The sequence below is a fragment of the Mrakia frigida genome (genome assembly GCF_051309035.1).
Source record: "Mrakia frigida strain ATCC 22029 unplaced genomic scaffold BDY24scaffold_14, whole genome shotgun sequence".
In the NCBI taxonomy this organism is placed as follows: domain Eukaryota; kingdom Fungi; phylum Basidiomycota; class Tremellomycetes; order Cystofilobasidiales; family Mrakiaceae; genus Mrakia; species Mrakia frigida.
In genome coordinates, this window is record NW_027481267.1 from 691,460 (window position 1) to 713,839 (window position 22,380).

Consider the following 22,380-nt stretch of genomic DNA (forward strand, 5'->3'; position numbering starts at 1 on the left):
TATAATCGTCCGATCCCGTCGTGAAGGTCGCGTCGCGTCGACCGCTAGTCGGATGAGTCCTTCTCGAGTCCTTCTCTTCTCGCCTTCAGAACTTTTGAGGAGCGTAGGGTACCAGTAGGCTCCTTAGTCTAATATGCTGCCAATCGGAACCCCCTCTCCAGAGGAGGGCTCAAAACGCTGAAACGACCAAGCAAAAGCTGGAAGCGACGCAGCATCGACAGATTGTTTGCGCTCTCCCTTGGCCGATCCTTAAATCTAGATCTCTCTACTTGAGAAGTAAAGTGAGCGTGACAAAATGGCCCGTCGAAGGAGAGTCAAACCTTCCGAACGATTCAAAACAAAGCAAAAGAAAACGTCGTCCCGTCGTCGCCCACCCCCAAATGGTCACAGAATTCGCTACCCTGGCAGCTTCTCTCTGCCCTGGATTCAGCATGTACAGGTATATTATCTCTTCAGACTATCGCACAACCTCCCAGAAGCAGAAGCAGAAGCAGAAGCAGCGGCAGGAAAACCACGAGAACAACGGAAAGTCAAACGCGTCGACGGCCGACCCACCTCCTTCTTCGAACGACACTCCCCCTTCAGCTTTGGGGAATAGCCGTTCGATGAGAAGACAAGCTGGGCTAAAGAACGTGTCCTGGGAGCGAAGAGGAGAAACATAAAAAGCAAGAGGAGCCTACGAGAAACGAAACGAAGGCGACGAGTGGCTTTCCTACTTCGTTACGCTCACCTTTCGTTTCTGAACGAATCGATTGGTGAAACCCTTCCTGCACCTTCAAGGGCTAGGACCGGTTTTCTCGAAGCTCTGTGAGATGGAGGCCAGAGCCCAACAACCGAACCAAACGAGGAACGGAAGACGGACGCGCCGTCCCTCCTCCCCGCCCAAAAAGAAGCTGCGACAGCAATGAGCTGAGACGGAGAGAGCACGTCCCGTTCAAGTCCAATCCCATCAGAGCGGGACTACACCTGGAAGGAAATGGAGATCTGACGGCGAGGAGATAAGGAGGGGGAAGAGCTCCTGTTCCCGGCTTGCAAAGGGACGCATCGTTTCGCAGGGAGACGGTAGACCTAAGAAGGAGATTCGGGGATGAAGATGAGGATGGAAAACGGGGCAGAGCTACGTATCCATCCTGTTTCGCTCAATCCTCCTCATCTCAGAGCTTCTTTCTCACCGAGAAGGAGAAGAAAGAGCGGAGTGGAAGCGATCGTCACCTCCGTCCCTCCTCACTCCTCCTGAGCCTACAGCTAGAAGCTCGAAGCATCCTCCGCTCTACGACCCTCTACACGACGATTAGCAGAGCGACAAACCCTTAAAGAACCAGCTGAGGGGCCAAGAGAAAAAGGGAAGGAAGAAGAGGAGTCGAACAACCCTCCTCCCCTCGCTCCTCCTTCTCTCATCTCGGATGAGAATCCACTCTCTGAGCAAAAAGGAGTCGGACGAGCCGGCAGAGAACTCGAGAGTGAAGCATTCTCTAAAGTCACTGCCATTCGTACGACCGTATTAGAGCGTGGGTGGGTCAAACGAGGGAGGAAAGAGAGGAAGGAGGAAGGAGTGTGGACCGGATCGAGAGGACGGAGCCGGGAGAGGTAGGCCCTCCCTCTCTCTCGTTCTCTTTCTTGTAGGAAAGAGAGATGAGAAGAAAGAGGATAAGCGAGAGTTAATCAAGGAGGGAGATAGAGAAGCATATATAGAGGGGAGAGGAAGGGAATGAAGAAGAGGAAGAGGAAGGAGCTCGTCCGTCGAGCTGACAGTTGAAGCACGCGATGAAACACTCCTTCTCCTTGCCATCTAGAGAGCAGGGAGAAGATGTGTTCGTCCGCTTCAGCTGACAGTTCAAGGAAAGCTCCAACGCGAATATTTACACGTTTTTCGCTCCTCGTGGTTGGGAGAGAGGAAGCAAAGAAGTCAAGAACTCTCGAAAGTTGACCTTCAACCATCTCCTTCCCTCCCTCCCTCCCTCCCCTCCCATGCTCTCCCGGTCCCTCCTCCTCTCCCTCCCCCGTCGTTCCTTCTCCTCCACCCTCCCTCTCCCCTCCCGAGAGCCCTACGTCCCCGAAGGCGGCTGGTCCACGGACCGCTACCGTCCTGAGGACTATGGCAACCACGCTCAAAAGACGTACTCTGGCCACGCCGCCGCTCCAGGAGGTCAAGGTCAAAACATCCACTTGCCAGAGGTCGCTCCCGTCTCGGAACTGTTGACGAACCCGAAACCACCGGTACCGTCGTATAGATCGCCGACGACGGATGTGTGGGTGCCTCTGCCTCCTCCGACACCGACGAGAAGGGAAGGGGAAGGAGGAGAGGGAGGAGGAGAAGGAGGAGGAGGGCTGGTGGTGGATGAAATGGATCCCTGGAAGAACTACGTTCCTCCTCAAACGGTTCCTAGGAGGGATATCTACAAGGAGACGTTTGACAGAGTGGCGGCCAAGAAGGCGAGGGACAGCAGGGAGAGTTTCTTTGGGAGGTATGGGCTTTCGATGGTCGTCGTAGGAGCTTGGACGTTGGCGAGTTATACGGTGAGCTTCGAGCTTTTTTCTCGATGGAGAGCGAGCTGGGATTGGGAAGGAAGAGAAGAGTAGAGTAGAGAGTAGAGGGTGTCTCTATGGGGCTGGAGGTCTACTAGGGGAGCTGGCCACGCTTTCCTAGAAACGAAGGAACGGAGGGAGGGTCAATGAAGCTCACCAAAAACGAAGCTCAACCTCCCTTCCCCTTCCTCCTTCTCCTCCCAACCACCAAAAAAAACATCAACAGCAACAACCGAAAACACCCGTCTCTGACTCCCAACCCCTTGTTTCTTAATTCCCCTTGTTCCCCCAGATCCTCCGTTCGTACCGGACCTCCCTCTCCGGCGACCGTCAACTCTCCGTCCAAGAAGATCTCGTCCTCGAAAAACGTCTCGAGCTGGAACAGGCTCTGCTGGAGAGGGACAAGAGGCTGGTCGGGTTGGTGAAAGGTGGGAAGGCTGGGAGTGGGAGTGGGAGTGGGAAGTGGTGGAGTTGGTGAGCTTGTGGCAGGGCTGGGGAGGAGCTGAGGAATGGGAAGAGGGCAGAGGGAATTCATGTGGCTTGCGTTTGGTTGTGAGTTTCTGAAAGGGACAGAAGGAAAGAGGACGTTGAGAGAGCTGATGGAAAGAGAGGGAAAAGGACGAGACGACGTCGTCGTCAAAGCTCGTGAGCTTTCACCCTCGTCAACGACCCTGCGATAGTCTCGTCGCAGAAAGTATGTTTGGGAGTCGAAGTCGAGTTTCAACTAGCAAGATAGATCAGTCCCAGCATCGTCTTCGTTCGCAACGCTCGTCTAGACTAAGCGTCGTCTTGAAATCGAGTCCTCTCCTTTCTCCATGCTTCCGCTCCCTTCTCCTGATTCTTTCTCCAAAACGAACCTTCCAACATACCCGAATGCCCTACTATCCTCTCCCTCTTCTCATCTCCACCTCCCAAACCTCAATCGTCCCAGCTCTCTCGGCTCTCACCTCGACGCGTCGTCCCTGCCTCTGCCTCTCCCACTCTCGTCTCACCCCAACACAGATTCGTAAAGTTGTCATCATCAAAAGTAAAAGCCAAAAAGATAGCAAAGCGTCGTCATCTCCTCGTCTCGTCAAATCGTGCAAAAACCGTCTCCCGCCTTCTCCTCCCGTCTCCTCTCCTCCGCGCTGGCCTCACTACCCTCGGCTCCCACGTCGCTTCGCTCTACTCCTTCAGTAAGTCAAATCCACCCCCTGACTCGCCACACTCGCTCTCATCCTCTTCGCCGCTCCCGTCGTCACCACTCCGAACGCGTCTCCCAACGTCTTCCCGTTCTCGTCACTCCCACTCCCATCGTCGTTCAGTTTCCTCTTCGATCCCGAAGCGCTCAGCTGCGAGGATTCGTTCTGTTCGTCGTCCTCGGGTTGGGTTTGGGATTCGTCGATCGATGCTGAACGGGAAGCTGAAGCTGAAGTCGAGGGTTTGGCGGTGGAGGACGTTCCGAGCTGCTGGTTGTGGTTGTGAGCGGAGGAGGAGGAGAGGGCTTTGCTGAGGTGAGAGGAGGAGGAGGAGGGTTGAGCGTTGTTGTTGGTGAGGAGGCGGGAGGGAGTGGAGGTGGGGTGCCTGGTTTGATTGGGAAGAAGAGAGGAGAGGAGTTAGCGAAGAGAGAGAAAAGGGAAAAAAGAAAGAGAAGAGGTGAAAGAAGAGAGAACGAACGAGTCTCGTCCGGGAAGAGGCTGAGCATGAGGGTAATCCTCGTCGAGATCCATCTGTTCGAGCCCGAAGAGAAAATAATCCCGTCAGCGACGCGTGCCCCTCCTCGCAGACCCTCCTCGAACTCGAGCGAGCTCACCTCCTCAATCCTCTCCGTCTCCAACCCAAACACCTTATCCTCCAACTTTCGGTTCGACCTATCGAAGTAGAGCTTCATCGCCTGCCTCGTTCCCTCGTTCTTGACGGCCTCGTAGCCTCGTCGTTTCGTCTGCTTGCTGTCGAGGACGGAGACGGCCTTGTCCTTGACTCGTTTGACGAAGCCTGGTTGTTCGAACAAATAATGGGGCGACGCGTCAGATTTCGAACGAAAAAAAACGAGGAGGGAGAGGAAGAGAGAGAGAGAGAGGAAGAGGGAGGGTGCTGACCTTCATCTTCGAGTCTGAGTTCGAAAGGAGAAGAAAGATTAAGTCAGCTCAGAGCAAACGAACGATGAGCGAAAATAATGCTCACCGTATGAGGACCTTCTGAGCATCAGCGATGGGACAAGCGAGTCGATCTGAGAGCTCCTTGACGTTGGCGACCATCGGTTCATCGAACACGACTCGGAGACTCCTTCTACAACAACGAAAGTTTAAACCATCAACAGCGAGGGTTTTCAAAGATGAAAGAGGAACGAGAAGAGACTCACCTGAAAAGAGCTAGCGTTCTGAAGTTCTGGATGGCGGTTTCGAATCGAGGTTCAAGCCAGTGGTTCGTTCGAGGATCTCGTCGAAGCTAGCCATACGATTCAAGCGGAGAGGAATATCAGCGACGAGCTCGAGAAGGAGGAAGGTAGGACGGAGAAAGACTCACCTCGCAATCGGCACAGTACCAAGGCTCAACTTGATCCTTGACTTCGTTCTCCTTGCTCGCTCCGTGGCTATTCGAACGTGAAGATCAGCCAGGTCAGCTTGTCATCGCTTGAAGAAAGGGTAAATACGAAGATAAGGCCAACCAGAACACTGGAACGGAGAAGGTGAAAAGAAGAACGGTCAGCCTTCCGACTCGAGAGAGAACGACAGAGAGAGAGGCGGGGGACGAGAACTCACTGTGCACCCATCTCTCGCACCCATCACACGACACCTCAGGTCCATCGGCATCCTTGTCTGTTCGACAGGGACAGCCAAAAAGAAAGGGAAGAGCAGTCAGCGACGCGTCGAACGAAACCTCTCCCGTCCTCTCTCGAAGCGGCGAAAGAAGCACGAACCTCCACACCTGATCGATCCAAAGAGAGACCGAAAAATGTCAGCCTGATCTTTCGTCTACGAGAACAAGAGAGGAAGGGCGAAACAAAAGGAAGACCGAAACTGTGACTCACCAGCACCCTCCTCCGACCTGTCCCCCTCCTTCTCCCTCCGAGCCCTTCCTCTTCACCGAAGCCTCTGTAACCTCCTCCTTCTTCTTCGTCTTCTTCGACTTCGCTTTTCCACCAGTACCTCCACCACTCGTCTCTCCACCTCCTCCTCCCGATCCTCTCCCAACTCCCGCCCTCTTGTAGCTCCCTCCCCTCGAGACACTGCTTCCTCGTCCTCTCGATCCAGAAGCTTTTGAAGCAGCGTTCGTCGTGTTGGTCGTCGTCGCCTTCTTCTTGGTTCCAGCTCCTTCTCCTCGAGTTCGACACTGAGACTGAATCTGAGATTGAGTAGCCTCCTCGTCGATGTCGCTCTCGTCAACTCTTCGTTGAGCGTTGGGTTTTCGACCTCGAGTCGCCGCGACTGGCTTCTTCTTGGTGTAGGTGGAGGGAAGAGGTTGTCCGTCGACGTCCATGGAGTGGGAGTGGGATTGCGATTGGGTCTGCGATTCCTGGGAGAAGGAGATGATGGGGTCGTGTTCGTCGTCTTGAGGTTGAGACTGAGCAGCGGGAGGGTGAAGTCGAGCGGAGGTTCGTCGTGGCAATAGAGGGTGGGTGGGTTGAATTTGGGTTTGGGGTTCTAACGAAAGCGAAGGAAGAGGAAAAGTCAGCTCCGATCGTTTTGATTCCGAAGAGACAAGGAGGAAAGAGAGACGACTCACCAATCTCGTCGTCCATCTGAGTCTTCTCCTCCTCTCTGACCTTCTTCGGCCTCATCGACGTGACCGACATCGACCTAGGAAGAGTTCCATCCTCGTCGTTTGAGTGAGGTCCGATGTCCGCAAAGCTGGGTTCTTCCACGTCGACGTCGAGCTGCATCGACGAAGGGTCCTCCTCGGGGATCGAAATCGCGACGGACTCGACGTCTCGACTGATTCCTCCTCCTCCCCCTCCGGGGACCGATGAAGAAGGTCCAGCGATGGGCTGGGTTTCCTCCATGTGACCAGATCCGTCGGGAGTGAGTTTGGGTCCAGTCTGTAAGAGAGAAAGACAGAAGAGAAGAAAGAGGGAGAGACGGGATCAGTCTCGATTCGTTTTCACGACGCGTAGTTGAAGCGAAGGACTCACCAAAAGCTTGATCTTGTTCCCCGAATCCTTCATCGCATGTCCTCCATCTCCCTCTCCTCTCTTAGGCTTCGCCATGACTCTCGAGACCTCCTGACTGCACGGCGGCTCCTCGTTGACGACCTCCCTCTGCTTCCCTTTCCCAGCGAGCGTCCTCCTTCGTTGTTCGGCTTCGTCCAGGATTTCGGCAGCGGGGAAGGCTCTGTACTCCTTTGATCCGACTCGTTCGGCGAAGGCGGCGTTGTAGATGGGTTGGGGAAGAACGGATCGAGGAGAGATGTCGAGATCGGCTTCGGCGTCTGCGAGAGGGAATAGAAGGAAAGGGGAGAAGTGTCAGCGAGAATGCTCGAGGGAAGGACGGAAAAAGGGAGAGAAAGATGTAGAATGACCAGCGTCCTAAGAGAAGTCGCAGGAGAGGGAAGCATAGGAAACGAAACAGACGCGTCAGACAAAACAACGCGGAAGACCTCGACGACGGCTCGAACTCACCTCCATATCCGATCTATCCTCATCGACCTGATCCTCAGCGTTCCAAAGGATGTTCCTAGCGATCTGATCTTGAGCTTGATTCTCCAAATCCATCGCTCGACCGTCCTCCGGGTCGACTCCATGCTCCTTCGACGGTTCCTCTCCGTAGGGCGTCTCGAGATCCTCGGCGTCGTGGGATCGAGGAAGGTACTCGGCGACGGATCGGATCTTGATTTGGACGCTGGGGGAGAGAAGAGCGGACGAGGTGGGAGTCAGTGAGTGGTCGAACGAGGTATAATGCAGGGCGAGAGCTCACCCATGATGACCAGTCTCCATCTTTCCGATGCTGTGGAGGAGAGGAAGTGGACCGAGTTCAGCAATAGGATCGACTAGAAGGAAACCCGAAGACTAATACCAACTTGGTGATCTCCGGAGCTTCCTCTCGAGAGTGAGTACCGAAGTAGAGCCTGATTCGAAGAAGGAAACGACGCGTCGTCAGAAAATGAGTTTCCAAGCGTCGAAGAGGAAAGGAGAGCGACTCACTTCTCGGTCTCAGGATCTGCTCGTCGGAACATGGGAGGCTCGTAGCTGTTGAGAATGAACCGAGAGAGGAGTCAGCGACGGTGAGAAGGCGGTGAGGGAGGAAGGCGAAAGGCGACGAAGAGAGAGAGAGACGAACTCTTCTGGAGCGTCGGGTTGGTAGAAGAGCTTAATGGAGATGCATCGTTTCCCTGTAGGCAGAAGGGAAGAGATAGGGGTCAGAGGTTGTCTTCGAGAGTCCATGAAGAAGAGAGGGGTCGAACTCACTGGGCAGCTCGACGAGGTTCTGCGAGGACGAAACGAGACAGAAGGTGAGTCCCAAAGGGGGAAAATCGCTGTATACTACTATTCAGGGCCTACTTGAGTCATGAGGATCAGGTTCTGAGACGTTGTGAGAAGAAGGAGTCAGCGGCGAAGGGGAGTGAGCAAGAATGAAGCTCCACGACGCGACGAGGAAACGAACCTTGATGAGAGTCTGGAAGCGAGGAAACGACGAGCGATGCACTTGTCAGTAAGAGCTGGAAATCGATACGATCCAACACAGAGAAGGGAAAAAAGAAAGAAGAAGGAATGGACGAGCCTTGACAGACTTCTTGACCGTCCCCAACGTCAGAGCCTGACCAGCCGTCGTAGCTGCGAGAATGGGATCGTCGGCCTGAAAAGATCACGAGAGAGGAATGAACCCAAGGAAGATTTGAATCAGCGTCGAGACGATAGAAGGGAACAAGGAGGACAGAACGAGACTCACCACATTCATCGACTTCATACTCTGCTCGACGCTCAGCATCGGAACCGATCCCACTCCCTCGACGTCGTGGTAGGAGAAATTGAAGGTGTAGGTTTCGATGACGCTGCAGATTAAAACAAAAGCGGAGAGGCCCAGGGAGGAGGGTTGAAGTCAGCGACGCGTCTCTCCCTCTCTCTTCCTCCTCTCCTTCGCCGCTCGACTCACTTCGAAGGGTCGTCCGGGTCCTGTAGAAAGAAGGCAACCAGTATAAACTACTCTAACTTCAAACAAGAACACAAAGGAGAAGAGCAGAACGCAAACTCACGAGATAGATCGACAGAACCATCGACCTCAAGAACTGTCGGGTCGTCGTCGAGTCCCATCCCACGAGCACAAGCGCAGGGTTAGCAGAAACGTTCGCAGCGAACGAAGGTTCCTCTTACCAGGGAGATATCTTTCGAACCTTTCTCTCCACAGCATCGAACACTCCCTTCTCCTGTGAGAATCGAAGGCGAACGAAGGAGCGAGGGGAGAGGGAGAGGGAGAGGTCGTCAGTGACGAGATGGGACGAGCTGCTCGACGCGAAGCCAAGCGAACGAACCAGATAGTCCAACAGCTTGTCTCCTTCAGGTCTGTTTTCCACCAAGCCAGAACAAAGCGAAGAGAGGTCAGCGAAGTCGATCCAAAGCATGCGAGACGACCGACTCGAGTTGCAACGCACGAATAGTTCCTCTTGATCTTCTTGATCTTCAGACTCCCTCCACTCGTCGATCCCTGAGCAGAGACGGACGATCCTGGTTTGGCCATAGGGTTGATTCCATCGTCCTCGAAGTTGTCGTCGGGGAGGAGACCACTGCGAGGGAGAAAGAGAGGAGGGTCAGTTGGAGGGAGGAGGAGAGGGTGTATGCTGGGGGTTTGAGGTGGGATTTGAAAGTAGGGAGTGGGAGGAGATCACGAGTGAGGATCCAGAAGAGTGGGATGTATATGTAGAGTCAGGAGGAAGAGAGAGACGAGCACGAAGCGCATGGAGCGAGCTCAACGGATCTCGTTTCCCTCCCTCCCTTCCCACCGTTCCGTGTCCAACTTCCCCATCCCACTCTCTGACCACCTCCCCAAGATCCTATCTTCCCCAATCCTCGTCTCCTCTCTCTCGCTCTCCCTCCTCCCTTCGTCCCCCACTCCCTCCAAACCGAATCCACCTCTCCTCCACCTCTCCTCCTCTCCTCTCCTCTCTCCCTCCTACTCACCGCAAGAACGTAATACACCCAATGCTCGCTTCCATCATCGTCTTGACGCATTGATAACTCTGATTGAACGTGATGACTTTTTGGGATTGGTGGTGCGTTTGAGCTTGTCGCTGGAGAGGAGAGGGAGAAGGTCAGCGTTCGTTCGTGTCGTCCGTTTCTACGAGATTGTCGAGATAAAGGGGTTGGCGAGGAGCTGGAATAGCATATACGAGACCTCTTAAGAAGGAGAGGAAGGAGGAACGAGAGAGGACGGGAAGACGAAAGGACCTGCTCGAACGTCGACTCGAGTTCACCACCCTCTCCCTCCCCTTTCTTCCCTCTCTACCTCTCCACCCCACTACTTCAAAGAGATCTCCCACTCACCACAGCTTGAGCGTGAGGCATCTTGGTTGCGGTACTCCTCGTTCCGATGACTGGTAAGAGTCGGAGTGAGAAGGGAGGAGGAAGGAGATGATGGTCGTTCGAGGTCAGAAGAAAGGGAGGTCGAAATCAGCCTCCTCTTCTCTCGTCGGCGGCTTTGGGCGGGCTCAAATCCAGAAAATGGAAAGTGTAGTTCTTCAAGTCAGAGAGATAGCATGACATGGAAGGGAAAGTTAGGCAAAGCATAGTCGAAAGTCTTGCCTAGAAACTGCAGAAAGAAAGAAACGAAGCTCCCTTCCGCCTAGGCTCGAATCCAGCCTCTCCTCGTCTGCGACTCTCTTCAACCATGCACTTTCTCGCGTCCGTTCTGCCATGGGAATTTGGCGTACAGTGATCCTTAGAGACCTTCTTCAGTCTAAGACGCTCAGACATTGATCGGAGGACAGTAGAGACGAGGAAAACGAGTCGCACGAAAACAGAAGGACCGGCATCGACGACAGAACGATAGATAACAAACAACACGAGCGAGAAAGAAGAAAACAGGAAGCAAAGACGAAAACGGGAGTAGGTATCGAAAATGTGTTAGATAGCAACAAAACGGGACGAACGAAACACAAACCGAGAAAAGTTAAACAAGTCCGACGCGACGAAACCTCTGACCCGACAACCAACCCTCCCTCCACCCTCCTTCACGGCCTGTGCCCATCTCCTCCTCAAAGGACTCCCTCCCACCCTCCACCCTCACCCTCTCCTTTCCTTCGTAGCAATCTTCTCCCCGTCCCCAAAGCAACCCAAACAGCCGCTTCCCTCTCGGATTTCACGAATCAATGGCCGTAGAACGGATTGTAGTGTCCCTCATCGAAGACCCTAGAGTGCGTCTGGTCCGGCCTCGACCAAGGCTGAAGCTCGCCCACCTCCTCCAGCTCGACGAACTTGCCATCCTCGTTGAGTTCGCAGACGAGCTTCCTCTGCTTCGACGATCCGACGATGTCACGTCGGGGTGGGAGGGATGAGAAGGTAAAGTCGTCGATGTTGAGATAGGGGAGGAAGGGGTCGGGAGAGGTTGCCTTTGGCCCGATGTCGAGGAACAGTACGGGGAGAGGGACAGGGATGGAGGTCGGCTCGTCGTCGTCGAGGGAGGAGGAGGAGTCCGAGTCCTAGTACTTGACGTGGAGTTCGGCAAGGATGGTCTCTAGGGGAGTAGTGGGAGAGGTGGAGGATCTGGTTCGGTTGAATCGTGGAGGGGAGGAGATTGGGTTGGGAGGAGGGAAGAGGGAGGAGGAGAAGCAACGACTTCAACTTCCTGGACGAAGACCGAATCCTTCGATTGAACCAGCTCTTCATCGGTGACGACGACGACTTGAGGTGTGGTTGATGGAATGGCGGGGACCCTCTTCGCCTTCTTGAGATCTTTGCGAGATCGAGCCTCCGACGACTTCTTCGCGACGGGAGGAGCGACCACGACTTCATCCTTCTCGACCTTCTTGGGCTGAGCCTTCCTGGCTTTGTTTCGAGAGGTTCGGGGTTTGGCGTTGTGAGCGATGGATGGGAGTGTAGGGTTGGGTTCGATGGTAGGAGGAGAGACGAGGGTGGTAAGTTGTTCGAGGGAAAGGGAAGAGACGATGGGCTCGACGTCGACGAAGAGTTGAAGTCCGAGAATGGTGTTGGTTTCGGCGACGACGGCCTCCTTTTTCTTCTGGGAGATGATGAGATCCTCGATGAAGGACGATCCGATCTTGTCGGTGGTGTTGATGGTCTCGACGACGGGGAGGGGACCGAAGAAGGAAGAGGAGGGAGTGATGAGTCCGTTGGAAGAGGGCGAGAGCTCGAGCTCGGAGGAGGAGGTAGAGGGCGAAGGTGAGGGAGAGGACGTGATTGGGATGGACTAGAGTCGAAAGGAGAGGCGGAACTGTCAGCATTATAGTTTCAAGAGCAAATCTATGGCATCAGGGACAACGAAGGAGGGAGGGAAGAAGAGAAACGAGCGAGCTCGCCTTTGAATTTCCTTCCTTCCTGGCCTCTTTCCCTTCCATTCCCACCAACCAGGGCATCACCAGGGAAACAGCAGCGGAATCATCGACGCCCAAGTCTGATCCAGTTCCGATGCATTCATCGTCGGAGGAGAGAGGGGAGGAGGGACAGGTTGAAGCGGAGGAGGAGTCGAGGTCGAAGGAGGATGAGGAGATCGATTGAGCTTGTCGACTCGTTCGTCCTTCCTTGGGCCCAGTGGGTGTTCCAGATCGAGTAGAGGAGGGCTGAGGATGGAAAAGAGATGAGAAAAAGGAAAAGATCAAGAGAAGTCAGAAATCAAGGGAGTGAAGGGTTGGGGGAGAGAGAGAGAGAGAGAAAGGAGAAGGAGAGGGAGAGGGAGAGGGAGAGAGCTCGGGAGCAGAAGTAAAAGCTCGATCTCAAGCGATACATGTGCTCGAAAATCTCCTTCGTCTCTTAAAGCAAGCTTGCATAAAAGAAGGGCACAATCGCGCTCGAAAATCTTCCAGACGTCGGAAGGGGGAAGGAGGCACGACGCGTCTCCTTCTCCGACTCCTTCTCCCCTCTTTCCTCGATGCCCTCATGTTCTGGCTTTCTGACTAAAAAAAAGCTGGGAAGAATCAATAATACGAATGTAGACTCACCTCGGAGACGACTGAGATAGCCCGAATGACAGGCGTGAGGGACGCGACGACGGACGTGTAGATGATTCGAGAGACGAGAGGTCGCATAGAGTCGAGGATAGTGAGCATGTTTGCTAGATTTGAAGATTAGTAGAATTGACGAGCTTGATCGAGTTCGTGTTTAAAGAGCCTTGAGCGTCGAGGAGGTGAAGAGTGAGGGAGGATGCGGCCTCTTCCCTAGTCCCCTCCCTGTCCCTCCCTCCCGCTTGCCCAATTGCAGGTCACCTGACTTCCCACAGCTTCATTGAATCAAACGAGCTGCTGGAAGTTTTTTGAAGGGGGATCGTGGCAGGTTTTCCTTGCCCGCCATCTCGAGGTGTCTCAAACGCGCTCGAGGAACGCGTCGCGATCGATCGACCGCCTCGAGCGTTGTCGAGAGTTCGTTGGCCCAGCCGTTGGAACCTGTGCCGAACCAGTACCTTCCCGGTAGACGAAATCAAGACGGACCTTAATCTCGACGCGTTAAGAGCGATCCCGTCGACGCGTCGACCTCACTCTCTTCGATCGCTTTCGTCCTCATCCCTTCGCAACAGGCGATCCTTCACACGGCCCCCTTTCGATCCACTCTTCTTTGCGAGATATAAAAGCATGCAAACGAAAAGCAAAGCAAGAAACAAAGAAACCACAGCTGTAAGATCGCGCTCTCACCGATCCCCCTCAGGTGTAATCTAAACAAACCTCTCTAAACTATCTCTCTAAGCCATCCCTCCTTCCCCTCTCTCCATCTCCCTATCCTCCTTCGCACTCAATCCCCTCTCGTAGATCCTTCTGAACTCGTGCAGCGTCAAACTCGTCACTCCCAAGCTCAGCACCGTCACCAAATCCCTCCCGCTCAGAGCCTCCGTTTGGAAGACTCCTTGCATGAGAGGGATGTAGATGAGACCGAGTTGGGCGAAGAAGGAGACGGAGCAGGTGAGAAAGAGCATTCGGTTTTGGAGGAAGCGGCAGCCGAGACCTCGGTTTTGGATGGCGGAGGCGAGATCGAGGAAGACGAAGGTGGTGAAGGTCTGTGGGTGGAGAGGTGAGGATGAGATGGAGATGAGGAAGACGGTGCAGAGAGAGAGAGAAGGGGGTTAGTCAGTTTCGAGCCGAAAGTGAGACAAAGGACGAGACGAGACGAAGAGAGGAAGAACGACGAGACTCACCATCGTCTGATCTCTCCGTGAGAGACCTCCATCGTCGATGGTCTGCTGGAGGTACATGAACAAGGTCCCAACGACGATGATCGAAGCCGAGAAGATGACTCTGGCGAAGAGTCGAGCGGTGAGGATGGGCGCGTTCTTGGGTCTGGGTGGTTTCCGCATGATCGCTCGGTCCACTGGGTCGACTCCGAGAGCTTGAGCGGGAGGACCTGCAGAACGAGTGGAAAGGGAAAAGGAATCGAGGAGAGTCAGCGTGGATAAATCCGAAATCGGGAGGGAGGAAAAAGGAAGGGGAGGACGAGACGCGTCGGAAAAAGGGAGAGGGAAAGAAGAACGCACCGTCCATGAGGATGTTGATGAACAAGATCTGCATCGCGTTGAGAGGGTTGGTCATTCCGAAGGCTGTTGAGATGGTGATGATAGAGAGGGCAGCGACGGCAGTGGAGAGTTGGAAGACGAGGAAGTTTTGGATGTTGTAGAAGATCGATTTCCCTTAACAAGCGAAATCAAAGGAAAAGACGTCAGCGTTCGTGCTCTCGAGATTCGAGAGGGAGATGGAGTGAGGATATGGATTGAAGAACGAACCTTCCTCGACAGCAGGCAAGATGGTGGCAAAGTTGTCGTCCACCAGGATCACGTCGGCAGCTTCCTTCGCCACATCGGTTCCACTCTTCCCCATCGAGATACCGATATCGGCCATCTTAAGAGCTGGTGCGTCGTTCACTAGATGAAGAAGAGGAGAGGAGATAGAGTCAGCGTCTCGAAACGAACGACGCGTCGAAGAGAAAGAGAAGACTCACCTCCATCTCCCGTCATCGCCACCACCGCTCCTCTCGCCTGGAAAGCTGCAATAATCACCATCTTGTGTCTCGGCGTCACCCTCGCAAACACCGTCACGTTCGCCACCCTATCCTGCAACTGCCTCTCTGACAACAGATCAATCGCCTTCCCCGTCAAACAACTGCTCGTCCCAGCGTTCAACTTCAAGCCCAGATCCCTCGCTATGCTCATCGCCGTCTGTTCCGCGTCTCCCGTGATCATAACGACGTGAATACCAGCCGTCTGAAGAGCAGCGATGGCGTCGGCGACTCCTCGTCGGGGAGGATCGAGCATGGCTTGGAAACCAGCGAAGACGAGTTCCGTAGTCGAGAGGGATCCAGAGTTTGCGCTTCCTTCCGCTGATCCAAACCCGTAAGCCATGGCGACGACTCGAAGACCTTTGGAAGCGACGAGGGAAGCTTTCGTGAGGATGGCTTGTTTGATGGTTGGGTCGAGGGTAGGGGTGGAGGAGTCGGAGAGGTAGTAGAAACGGCAGCGGTCGAGGACCGCTTCGATGGATCCTTTGAGGTAGAGGAGTTCCTGGGCGTCGGGGGAGGAGGAGATGGTTCCGGAGACGACCATGTACTTGTTTTCGGAGTTGAAGGGAATTTCGGAGGTTCGGTTGAAGTTCTGAAAGGCCAAAGAGGGTCGTCAGCTTCGTTCGATTCAAAGTCGACTTTGACGCGTCCCTCCGCTGGGCTCACCTGACGTTGATCCTCGTATCCGAAGACCTTTAGGACGTTGAGGAGAGCGACATCTGTAGACTGTCCGACGTTGACTCCGTGCTCGTTCTTGAAGGCGTTGTTGCAGATGTTTCCGATCTGAATCGTCTTCTGCAGGGCGGCGGAGGGAGATCGAGGAGGGTGGACTTCGTCGAACTCGGAGAGCTCGTCGACGGTGTAGGCGGTCGTGACGGTCATTTCGTTTCGAGTGAGGGTTCCTATCGAGATAGAAGAACGTGATGGTCAGCTCAGGTGAAGGTGAAAGGCAAAAACGCGTCGAACAAACCAGTCTTGTCCGAGCAGATGACGCTGACGCTTCCGAGAGCCTCGACACTTGGGAGTTTCTTGACGATGGCTTTCCGGTTCGACATCCGAAGGACTCCGAGGGCGAGAGTGACAGTAGTGACGATTGGGAGTCCCTCGGGAATAGCAGCGACGGCGAGAGAGACTGAAGGAAGGAAGAGACGCGTCGAGTCAGCGTTCTCGTTTTTCGAGGGTCGAGCACAGCGTAAACTCACCTCCAATGGTGAACATCTCCAGCCAACTCCTTTTCTGGACGACTCCAATGAGAACAATGACTCCGATGATGGCAAACGAGATGATGGAGAGCTTCTTGGCCAGTTCGTCCATCGAGATTTGGAGGGGAGTTCGCTTCTCTTCAACCTGGCGAAGAAGAACGAGAAACGATCAGCTTTTCGCTCGGACGAGGTCTTGGAAAGAAGGAAGACGAGACTACGTACGTCCTGCATCATCGAGAAGATCACTCCAAACTCGGTCTTGGTTCCAGTTCCGACGACGATTCCAGATCCGTGACCTGGAGAAGACGAGTCGTCCGACGCGATCAGCTTCAGCCCTTCTTCTTTTCCGACCAGATTGAGCTCTGGAGACTCACCATTCCTAACCAACGTCCCCATGAAAGCCACACACGTCCTCTCACTCAACGCAAGCCCTCCAGCCTTCCCTCCATCTTCGTGATGCCCCATTTCCTGCCTCACCGCTTCCGTCCCCTTCTTCGCAGGTTTGGTCTCTCCCGTGAGAGCACTCTCGTCCACTTCGAGTCCGACGGCAGATATGAGTCGAACGTCTGCTGGGACTCGATCTCCTACGGCGAACGTGACGAGGTCTCCTGGGACGAGGGTGTTGGCGAGGAGGGTGAGAGGTTGGGAGTCGCTGCGAGAGAGAAGCGAGAGAAACGAGACGGGAGAGTCTGAGTTCAGCGAGAGGACCCACGAAAAGCATGGGGGGGTGCTGGGGACTCACCGGATGATGTGGCAGTAATGAGGAACGAGTTTCGAGAGAGCTTGGAGGGACTGTTCCGATCGTTGTTCTTGAACGAATCCGACTGTCGACGAGCAAGGAAACAAACCAAAATCAGCTTCCACTACTCCTTCTCCTCCTCCTCCTCCATATATGCTACCCTCCGAGCACTCACCTGTCAGAACAATCGTCACGGCAACCGCAATACTGATCGCGTCGTCCTTGTTCCCAACCAACAGACTGACGACCGCGCTGCCCAACAACAGCAAGATCAACGGGTTCTCGTAGATCTGCTTGAGGAACTTGAGGAGGATGTGCTCGGAAGCTGCGACTTGGAACTCGTTCGGACCGTGGGTTGAACGAAGGTGAGGGAGGAGGGAGGAAGGGAGTCCGGTTGTTGCTGAGGTTGGACGGTGATGGGAGAGGGTTTCCTGAAGAAAGCGAGGTAGAGTTAGACTTAGATTAGCAATCAGAGCATCGGAGAGAGGGCTCGAAGTGATTGGTGGAAGGAGGGAGTCGAGGGAGAGTGAAGACGAGGAAGGAGGAAGGGAAAGGAACGAGCTCACGCGCCCTCGAAAGAACGAAGGAGCTCTCCAAACTCACCTCAACTGATAATCTAGCAAACACCTCACTAGGAGTCTCATCTCTCTCCTTCCCATGTCCACCCGAAGCTCCTCCTACCCTCTCGTAGTCCCCACTAGCTCCTCCAGCTCCAGCTCCTTTCAGCCCAACCTTGCTCGCAGCCCAAGCCAGTCCTTCGCCCAACCTCTCTAGCAACCCTCCTGCTCCGCCATGATTGCTTCCTCCGTAAGCACTGACAGAGTCGTTGTGATTGTGATGATGAGTGTGCTCTAAGGCGAAGCTGGGAGCTCGACGGAGAGTCGTAGAGTAGGCGAAATCACTTGCTGGCGAATCGACTCCAGCTCCTTCGTCTCCTCCCATGGGGTTCCCTCCTGAACCACCAGCAGAGGATTCCAGAGGATGCTGCGGTTGGTTGCTAAGGGGAAGATCATAGTTGCTTCTTGATGATTGGTTGGGATAAGGTCGTCGAGGAGCGAAGGAGGAGGAAGGAGCGTTGTCGGAGGAGATGACGGAGGGAAGGTCTCGAGTGGATTTCGTAGGAGGAGGGGAGTAGGGAGGCATCCCTGGGGTGAAGATTTTCTTCTTCCGTCGAAGAGAGGAGCAAGGTGGCCGATAGGAGGGCCCGCTAAGCCGAGAGAAGGGAAAGGAAGAGGGGGAGGTGAGCGTTTGGAGGGAAGGAAGGAGAGGAAGGGATCGAAAGACAGCTCGAGCTTGATTTGGCTGCGACGACTGCTTTCGGTTGTTTGGCTGTTTTCCTTTCTCTATTTCTCTCTCTAGAGGTCTACGGGGCGAGAGTGAATGCGGGAATCATGAGACAGTATTGGTACTTGCGAGTAAGCGACGAGAAGACGTGAAAAAAGCAAGAGAGAGCGTGGCAGCGAGGGAGAAAAAGCAAACAAAGCAAGAGCGATTGAAACGTGTGCGACGAGAGAGAACCGAACCGACAACGAGAAGATCTTTGAAGGAAAGACACGAGCTCGTCAGAATCTCGAGGAGACAGAGATAGAAAGACCGATGTGCTCACTGCCTTCGGATCACTGCCATGAAGGGAACAGACCGCGGAAGAGAGATTGAGTCGCGTTGTTCGAGGACGAGTTTGTGGGACTCTCAGCGTTGGTGGGAGAGTCGGTGAAGTCGGAAGGTTTCTAGAGAAGAAGCGAAACCACAGAGAAGTTCAGCCTCGAGAGAAACGAAGGGAAAGAGAGAACAGATAGTACTCACAAGCTGACTCAGAACCGACAAGATCCCCTTCTTGAACTCGAGCAGTTCGTCCTTCTGCATCGCTACCTCTTCCATCGCTTGTTTGAGTCCGGCCAGCGACGGAGCCTCTTGAGAACTACCAGCGACGTCGTCGTCAGGTCCAGCCATGACATCCGAAGCAGGAGTTCCAGGCGAGGAATCAGGAGACTGACAGAGACGAAATGAAGAAGGGAAGTCAGTTCAACCGAGCTGTGAAGACGCGTCGAAAAGGAAGGAAGCGACTCACAGGTCCACCGTTCGAAGCCTTCAAATCTCTGTTCTCTCGCTCCAGCCTCTCCTTCTGCTCCCGTTCCTCAGCGAGGTCGATCTTGAGCTTCTCGAGCTCGACCTTGTTGCTTTCCGAGACCGCTGCGATCTGAGACCGAATCGAAGGGAAACAAAAGTCAGCTTCGTATGGACCACGAAGATGAAAAAGAGAAGAAGGAACGGAACGAACCTTGCTGACCTCCTCCTCCATCATCTCGAGTCGAATCCTCATCGTCATGGTCTCCTTCTCAGCGTCCTCTCGACCCTTCAGCAACTCCTCAACGTGAGACAGGATTCCCTCGAGTCCAGCATCGCTCGTCCCTCGCGCCTTCATCTTCTCGAGTCGAGAGGTGATTTCCGCAGGAAGATACTCGATCTCGTCCTTGAGTTTGGCGAGTCGTTTCTCGGTGTGCTGGACGTAGAGATCTTTTCCGGACGATGTCGAGGTTCGGAGCTTGTCGAGAGTGACTTGTTCCGTCGAGAGGGTCGAGCTGAGGTTCTGGTGCTTGGTAAGAAGAGTGAAGATCCTGAGAGAGGGAGAAAGGGGGACGAGAAGGTCAGACGAGGTGAGGAAGGGAAGAGGTCAGCGAGAGGACGAGGATGTACTCGAGGATCTCGCTAAAGGCCATGGTAGGAGTTGTAGGAGGTGCGATCCTGGACAGGGACTGATAAAAATAAAGGAAGCGGCTGGTCAGAATGGCCGTCAGAGGAGGAAGGAAGAAGGAGGACGAAACTGACCTTTCGACGCGGAGGTTCCATCTCGACGACGTCGCTCTCAGTCTTGACCGAAACGAGTCTCGAAGGTGTAGCAGAACGTCTCGTCTCTGATTTCCCATTGACTGAGCTACCTCCGATGCTGGAGATGGTGTCTCGTCTCGCATGTACCGGGGGACCTGCTTGAGTCTCAGCTCGAGGATTCTTGGGTTGGGTTGAGGGTTGCGCTGAAGGAGCTCGAGGAGCTTGCATGGGAGGAGGCGCTGTAAGTGCTGATGGACGTCCAGAAGAAGGCACCGGAGCAGCTGGAGCAGGCGTTGGAGTAGCAGCGTTGGACAAGATGGACGCCTGGGGAACGAAGAGAAACAACGAGGTCAGTGCAAGGAAAGGGAAGGGGCGAGAACGAGAACCAGGCATGATAGGCAAACGTACTGGATCGATATGCTGCTCCACGGGGCCATTCTCATCCTCGAACACTCGCACAAGGTCGAGAAGATGTCCCATCACTGAAGGAAACGGACGCGTTTCAGCGAAGAACACTCGACGCGTCGAACTCGACCTGGCGGCATGACCACGACGAACCTGTGCAAGTCTCAGGAGTCTTTCCCTGCTGGTAGAGCTTTTGAATTTGCTTTGAGGGAAAGAACCGAAAGGCGGAACGATGATCAGCTCGAGGGGATTTGAGTGGATTCGGGTCGAGGGAAAGAGAAGGAGGAAACGTGACGTACCACGAGAACTTTCAAGATCTTCTCCTTGGAAAGAGAAGGAACAGCAGACAAGGGACCTGGTGCTCGAGCCGCAGATGCAGCCGAAGCAGGAGGAGCCGATGGAGGAGGCGGAGCGGCTGCGAGAACCGCTCGGTTGATCTCCTCAAGTTCTTGCAGCGACGGGACCTTCGAAAGGGCTTGAGGAACAAACGGAGGTCCTGAGGAGGCAGCGAGAGGCTGTGGGAAGATATGAGAGTGCCTCGAGGTTAGGCGGGTAAAGGGAGAAAGAGGAGGAAGAGGGACGAACCGCTTCGACGTGAGACGCGTGAGGAGCCAGAGGACTATACTCGTCGTCTCGAGAGCCACCGAGCTGTGAAAGAGAATTATGGATGTCAGTCGCTACATTAAACAGGTGCAGAGAACCAAGCGAAGGAAGCTGGGACAAACCTGTCGACCGTTCGAGTGATCCAAATCGACGTGCGTGTCCTCCATCTTGACGTCCCCAGTCTCGACGAGGTTCGAAGGACCGCTCTCCCAAAACGACGCAAACTCGTCTCGAGAATTCGAGGGTTCTTTCTCTCGTTCTCTTTCTCCTTCTCCTCCTCCTCGGCGAGCGAACGGATCTCCATCCGCTGTTTGGGGAAAGGGAAGGGAGGGCGAGGTCAGCGACGTTCGTTTCGAGCGCGTCGAAGAGGGGGAGCAGATGAACGTACCAGAATGCTTGAACCTGCAGTTCTCTCGACGACACCCCTTGGTCAAGTAATCCTTGCAGAGCTGCCTCCTGTCAGGCGTGACGTCGACGACTCGTTCTCGTTCTGAAGAAGAGGCGGTGGGAGGCAGAGACGATCAGCTTTGCGAGCAAACGAAGGAGAGGAGCGAGAAGGAACAAGGGTTTGAGCTCACCGTGTGAACCATGAGTGAACCGACAGTCTTGCCCAAAGACGCACGAGCCAGTCATCTCCCAGTTTCGACAAGGGCCTGCCTTGGGCGCATCGACGACGGCGATCCTGCCTGTGGGTTCGGCGACGCTCTTGACGGAGGCTGAAGGAACGAGGAGATGAAGTTAGTCTCTCTCCCGAAGTTCTCAGCTCGAGAAGGAGAAGACGAATGCGAAGGAGACGAACAGGTAGAGGAAAGAGAAGGGGGAGGAGGGTGATGGAATCGACACTCCGTACCGAACGGGCAGAATCCGTTTGCGACCATGTTCCTGCAGAGCTCGAGGCCTGAACTGGAGTGGAAGGCTGAGAGTGGAAGCAAAGACAGGCATCAGTTCAGCTGGGCTCCCTCTGGAAGACTTAAACGAAAGAAGGAAGAAGGGAGAGAGACCCACGAAGAGGAGGAGGAGAGCGATGTTTGGACGAGCTCGTCAAGCCTTCCCTGTACTGCTCCCAGTCCAACCTGTCCCACTCCTCCTTCGGTTTCGAGGGTCCTGTGGGTATCGCTCGAGTCTGAGCTTGCGAGGTAGAAGCTGAGGAGGAGGACGAAGCTGCTGGAGCGAGGGGAGCGACGGATCGATCGATAGTTCGAAGGTGAGGAGGAGTAGATCGCAGGGAGGCAGAAGAAGCTGGTCGTCTGGGAGGAGCTGAGAGGTCGAAAATTGCAAAGAGAGCTGTAGTCAGCCTCAGAAGAGTATACTAGCCAGCAAGAGTCACTTCCAAAAGTGGTGTTGGGGAAGTTTTGGATCAGAGAAGGTGCCTCCTTCTTTCTGAGCGAGCTCAACGTCGAGTCTCCTTCCCTCTCTCCTCCCACCTCTCCTTCCCCCGTCTTCGGAGTCCATCTTGCTCAGGAACAAAGTACCAGCCCACGTGTTGGACCCGGAGGCACTCACAAAAAGCACGAGCACTGGGTTTACTCCTCTCCTCCTCCTCCTCCTCCCTCTCCCTTCTCCTTCTCTCGACTCTCCTCCTTTCCTTCTCCCTCTTCCTGAGCCTCTCCCTCTCGTCTCGGTCATCAGGGGACCTAGTCCTCCTTCGGCTATCAGAGTGTCGAGAAGGAGAAGGGGATCGTCCTCGTTTACGTTCCGGGACAGGGGAAGCCATCGTGGTTTCTGAGGGTCTGGAGGAAGGAAGTGGTTGGGGAGGAAGTAACGAAGTTCTCTCAGAAACCTCTGAAGAGACGCCGAGCAGAACAGGGAAGCTTTTTTCTATTCTCTGGTTGGATCCAATTTTTCTTGTGGATAGGGCCACGGCAGAGGAGTGGAGATCTTTCAGGTCAGAACAATCGTTTTGCTTTCCTGTCGACTTCAACTTTTGGAGACGCGTCGCCGTTCAATGTTTCGCCAAC

The 22,380-nt window shown here is 54.5% G+C and overlaps 5 protein-coding genes across 5 annotated transcripts; 1 reads left to right on the forward strand and 4 right to left on the reverse strand.

Moving 5' to 3' along the window:
* Positions 1-1,945: 1,945 nt before the first annotated feature.
* Positions 1,946-3,185, forward strand: BDY24DRAFT_441249 (uncharacterized protein). Its single transcript, XM_076644591.1, has 2 exons — positions 1,946-2,517; positions 2,819-3,185. Exons 1-2 carry the CDS (start codon positions 1,969-1,971, stop codon positions 3,002-3,004), a joined length of 735 nt encoding a protein of 244 aa, XP_076497076.1. The 5' UTR covers positions 1,946-1,968; the 3' UTR covers positions 3,005-3,185.
* Positions 3,186-3,529: 344 nt separating this feature from the next.
* On the reverse strand, positions 3,530-10,073 carry HOP1 (Hop1p). Its single transcript, XM_076644592.1, has 31 exons — positions 9,980-10,073; positions 9,617-9,726; positions 9,091-9,222; positions 8,971-9,001; positions 8,833-8,865; positions 8,695-8,727; positions 8,595-8,614; positions 8,391-8,493; positions 8,219-8,297; positions 8,106-8,113; positions 8,003-8,023; positions 7,910-7,928; positions 7,782-7,833; positions 7,646-7,690; positions 7,522-7,569; positions 7,419-7,448; positions 7,124-7,343; positions 7,024-7,030; positions 6,638-6,933; positions 6,232-6,544; positions 5,537-6,149; positions 5,426-5,433; positions 5,268-5,324; positions 5,174-5,180; positions 5,032-5,098; positions 4,868-4,953; positions 4,690-4,794; positions 4,605-4,618; positions 4,319-4,500; positions 4,183-4,235; positions 3,530-4,089 (listed from the first exon to the last, which is right to left on the reverse strand). The coding sequence occupies exons 1-31, from the start codon at positions 9,998-10,000 to the stop codon at positions 3,699-3,701; spliced, it is 3,204 nt and encodes a 1,067-aa protein (XP_076497077.1). The 5' UTR covers positions 10,001-10,073; the 3' UTR covers positions 3,530-3,698.
* Positions 10,074-11,078: 1,005 nt separating this feature from the next.
* BDY24DRAFT_55086 (uncharacterized protein) lies at positions 11,079-12,312 on the reverse strand. Its single transcript, XM_076644979.1, has 2 exons — positions 11,971-12,312; positions 11,079-11,861 (listed from the first exon to the last, which is right to left on the reverse strand). The coding sequence occupies exons 1-2, from the start codon at positions 12,025-12,027 to the stop codon at positions 11,169-11,171; spliced, it is 750 nt and encodes a 249-aa protein (XP_076497078.1). The 5' UTR covers positions 12,028-12,312; the 3' UTR covers positions 11,079-11,168.
* A 1,031-nt stretch (positions 12,313-13,343) lies between these two features.
* PMR1 (Ca(2+)/Mn(2+)-transporting P-type ATPase PMR1) lies at positions 13,344-17,731 on the reverse strand (the record flags this gene model as incomplete). The annotated part of the gene is made up of 13 exons (XM_076643399.1): positions 13,344-13,655; positions 13,794-13,999; positions 14,130-14,282; positions 14,376-14,513; positions 14,591-15,239; positions 15,314-15,549; positions 15,618-15,779; positions 15,850-15,994; positions 16,072-16,145; positions 16,224-16,501; positions 16,592-16,673; positions 16,764-17,019; positions 17,192-17,731. The coding sequence occupies 13 exons, from the start codon at positions 17,729-17,731 to the stop codon at positions 13,344-13,346; spliced, it is 3,231 nt and encodes a 1,076-aa protein (XP_076497079.1).
* Positions 17,732-17,925: 194 nt separating this feature from the next.
* Positions 17,926-22,168, reverse strand: BDY24DRAFT_388566 (uncharacterized protein). The gene is made up of 17 exons (XM_076640382.1): positions 21,926-22,168; positions 21,428-21,679; positions 21,222-21,338; positions 21,001-21,138; positions 20,811-20,912; positions 20,545-20,729; positions 20,405-20,467; positions 20,119-20,334; positions 19,973-20,021; positions 19,823-19,896; positions 19,415-19,738; positions 19,283-19,341; positions 18,867-19,203; positions 18,657-18,785; positions 18,392-18,577; positions 18,195-18,315; positions 17,926-18,126 (listed from the first exon to the last, which is right to left on the reverse strand). The coding sequence occupies exons 1-16, from the start codon at positions 22,134-22,136 to the stop codon at positions 18,205-18,207; spliced, it is 2,553 nt and encodes an 850-aa protein (XP_076497080.1). The 5' UTR covers positions 22,137-22,168; the 3' UTR covers positions 17,926-18,126; positions 18,195-18,204.
* Positions 22,169-22,380: the final 212 nt, after the last annotated feature.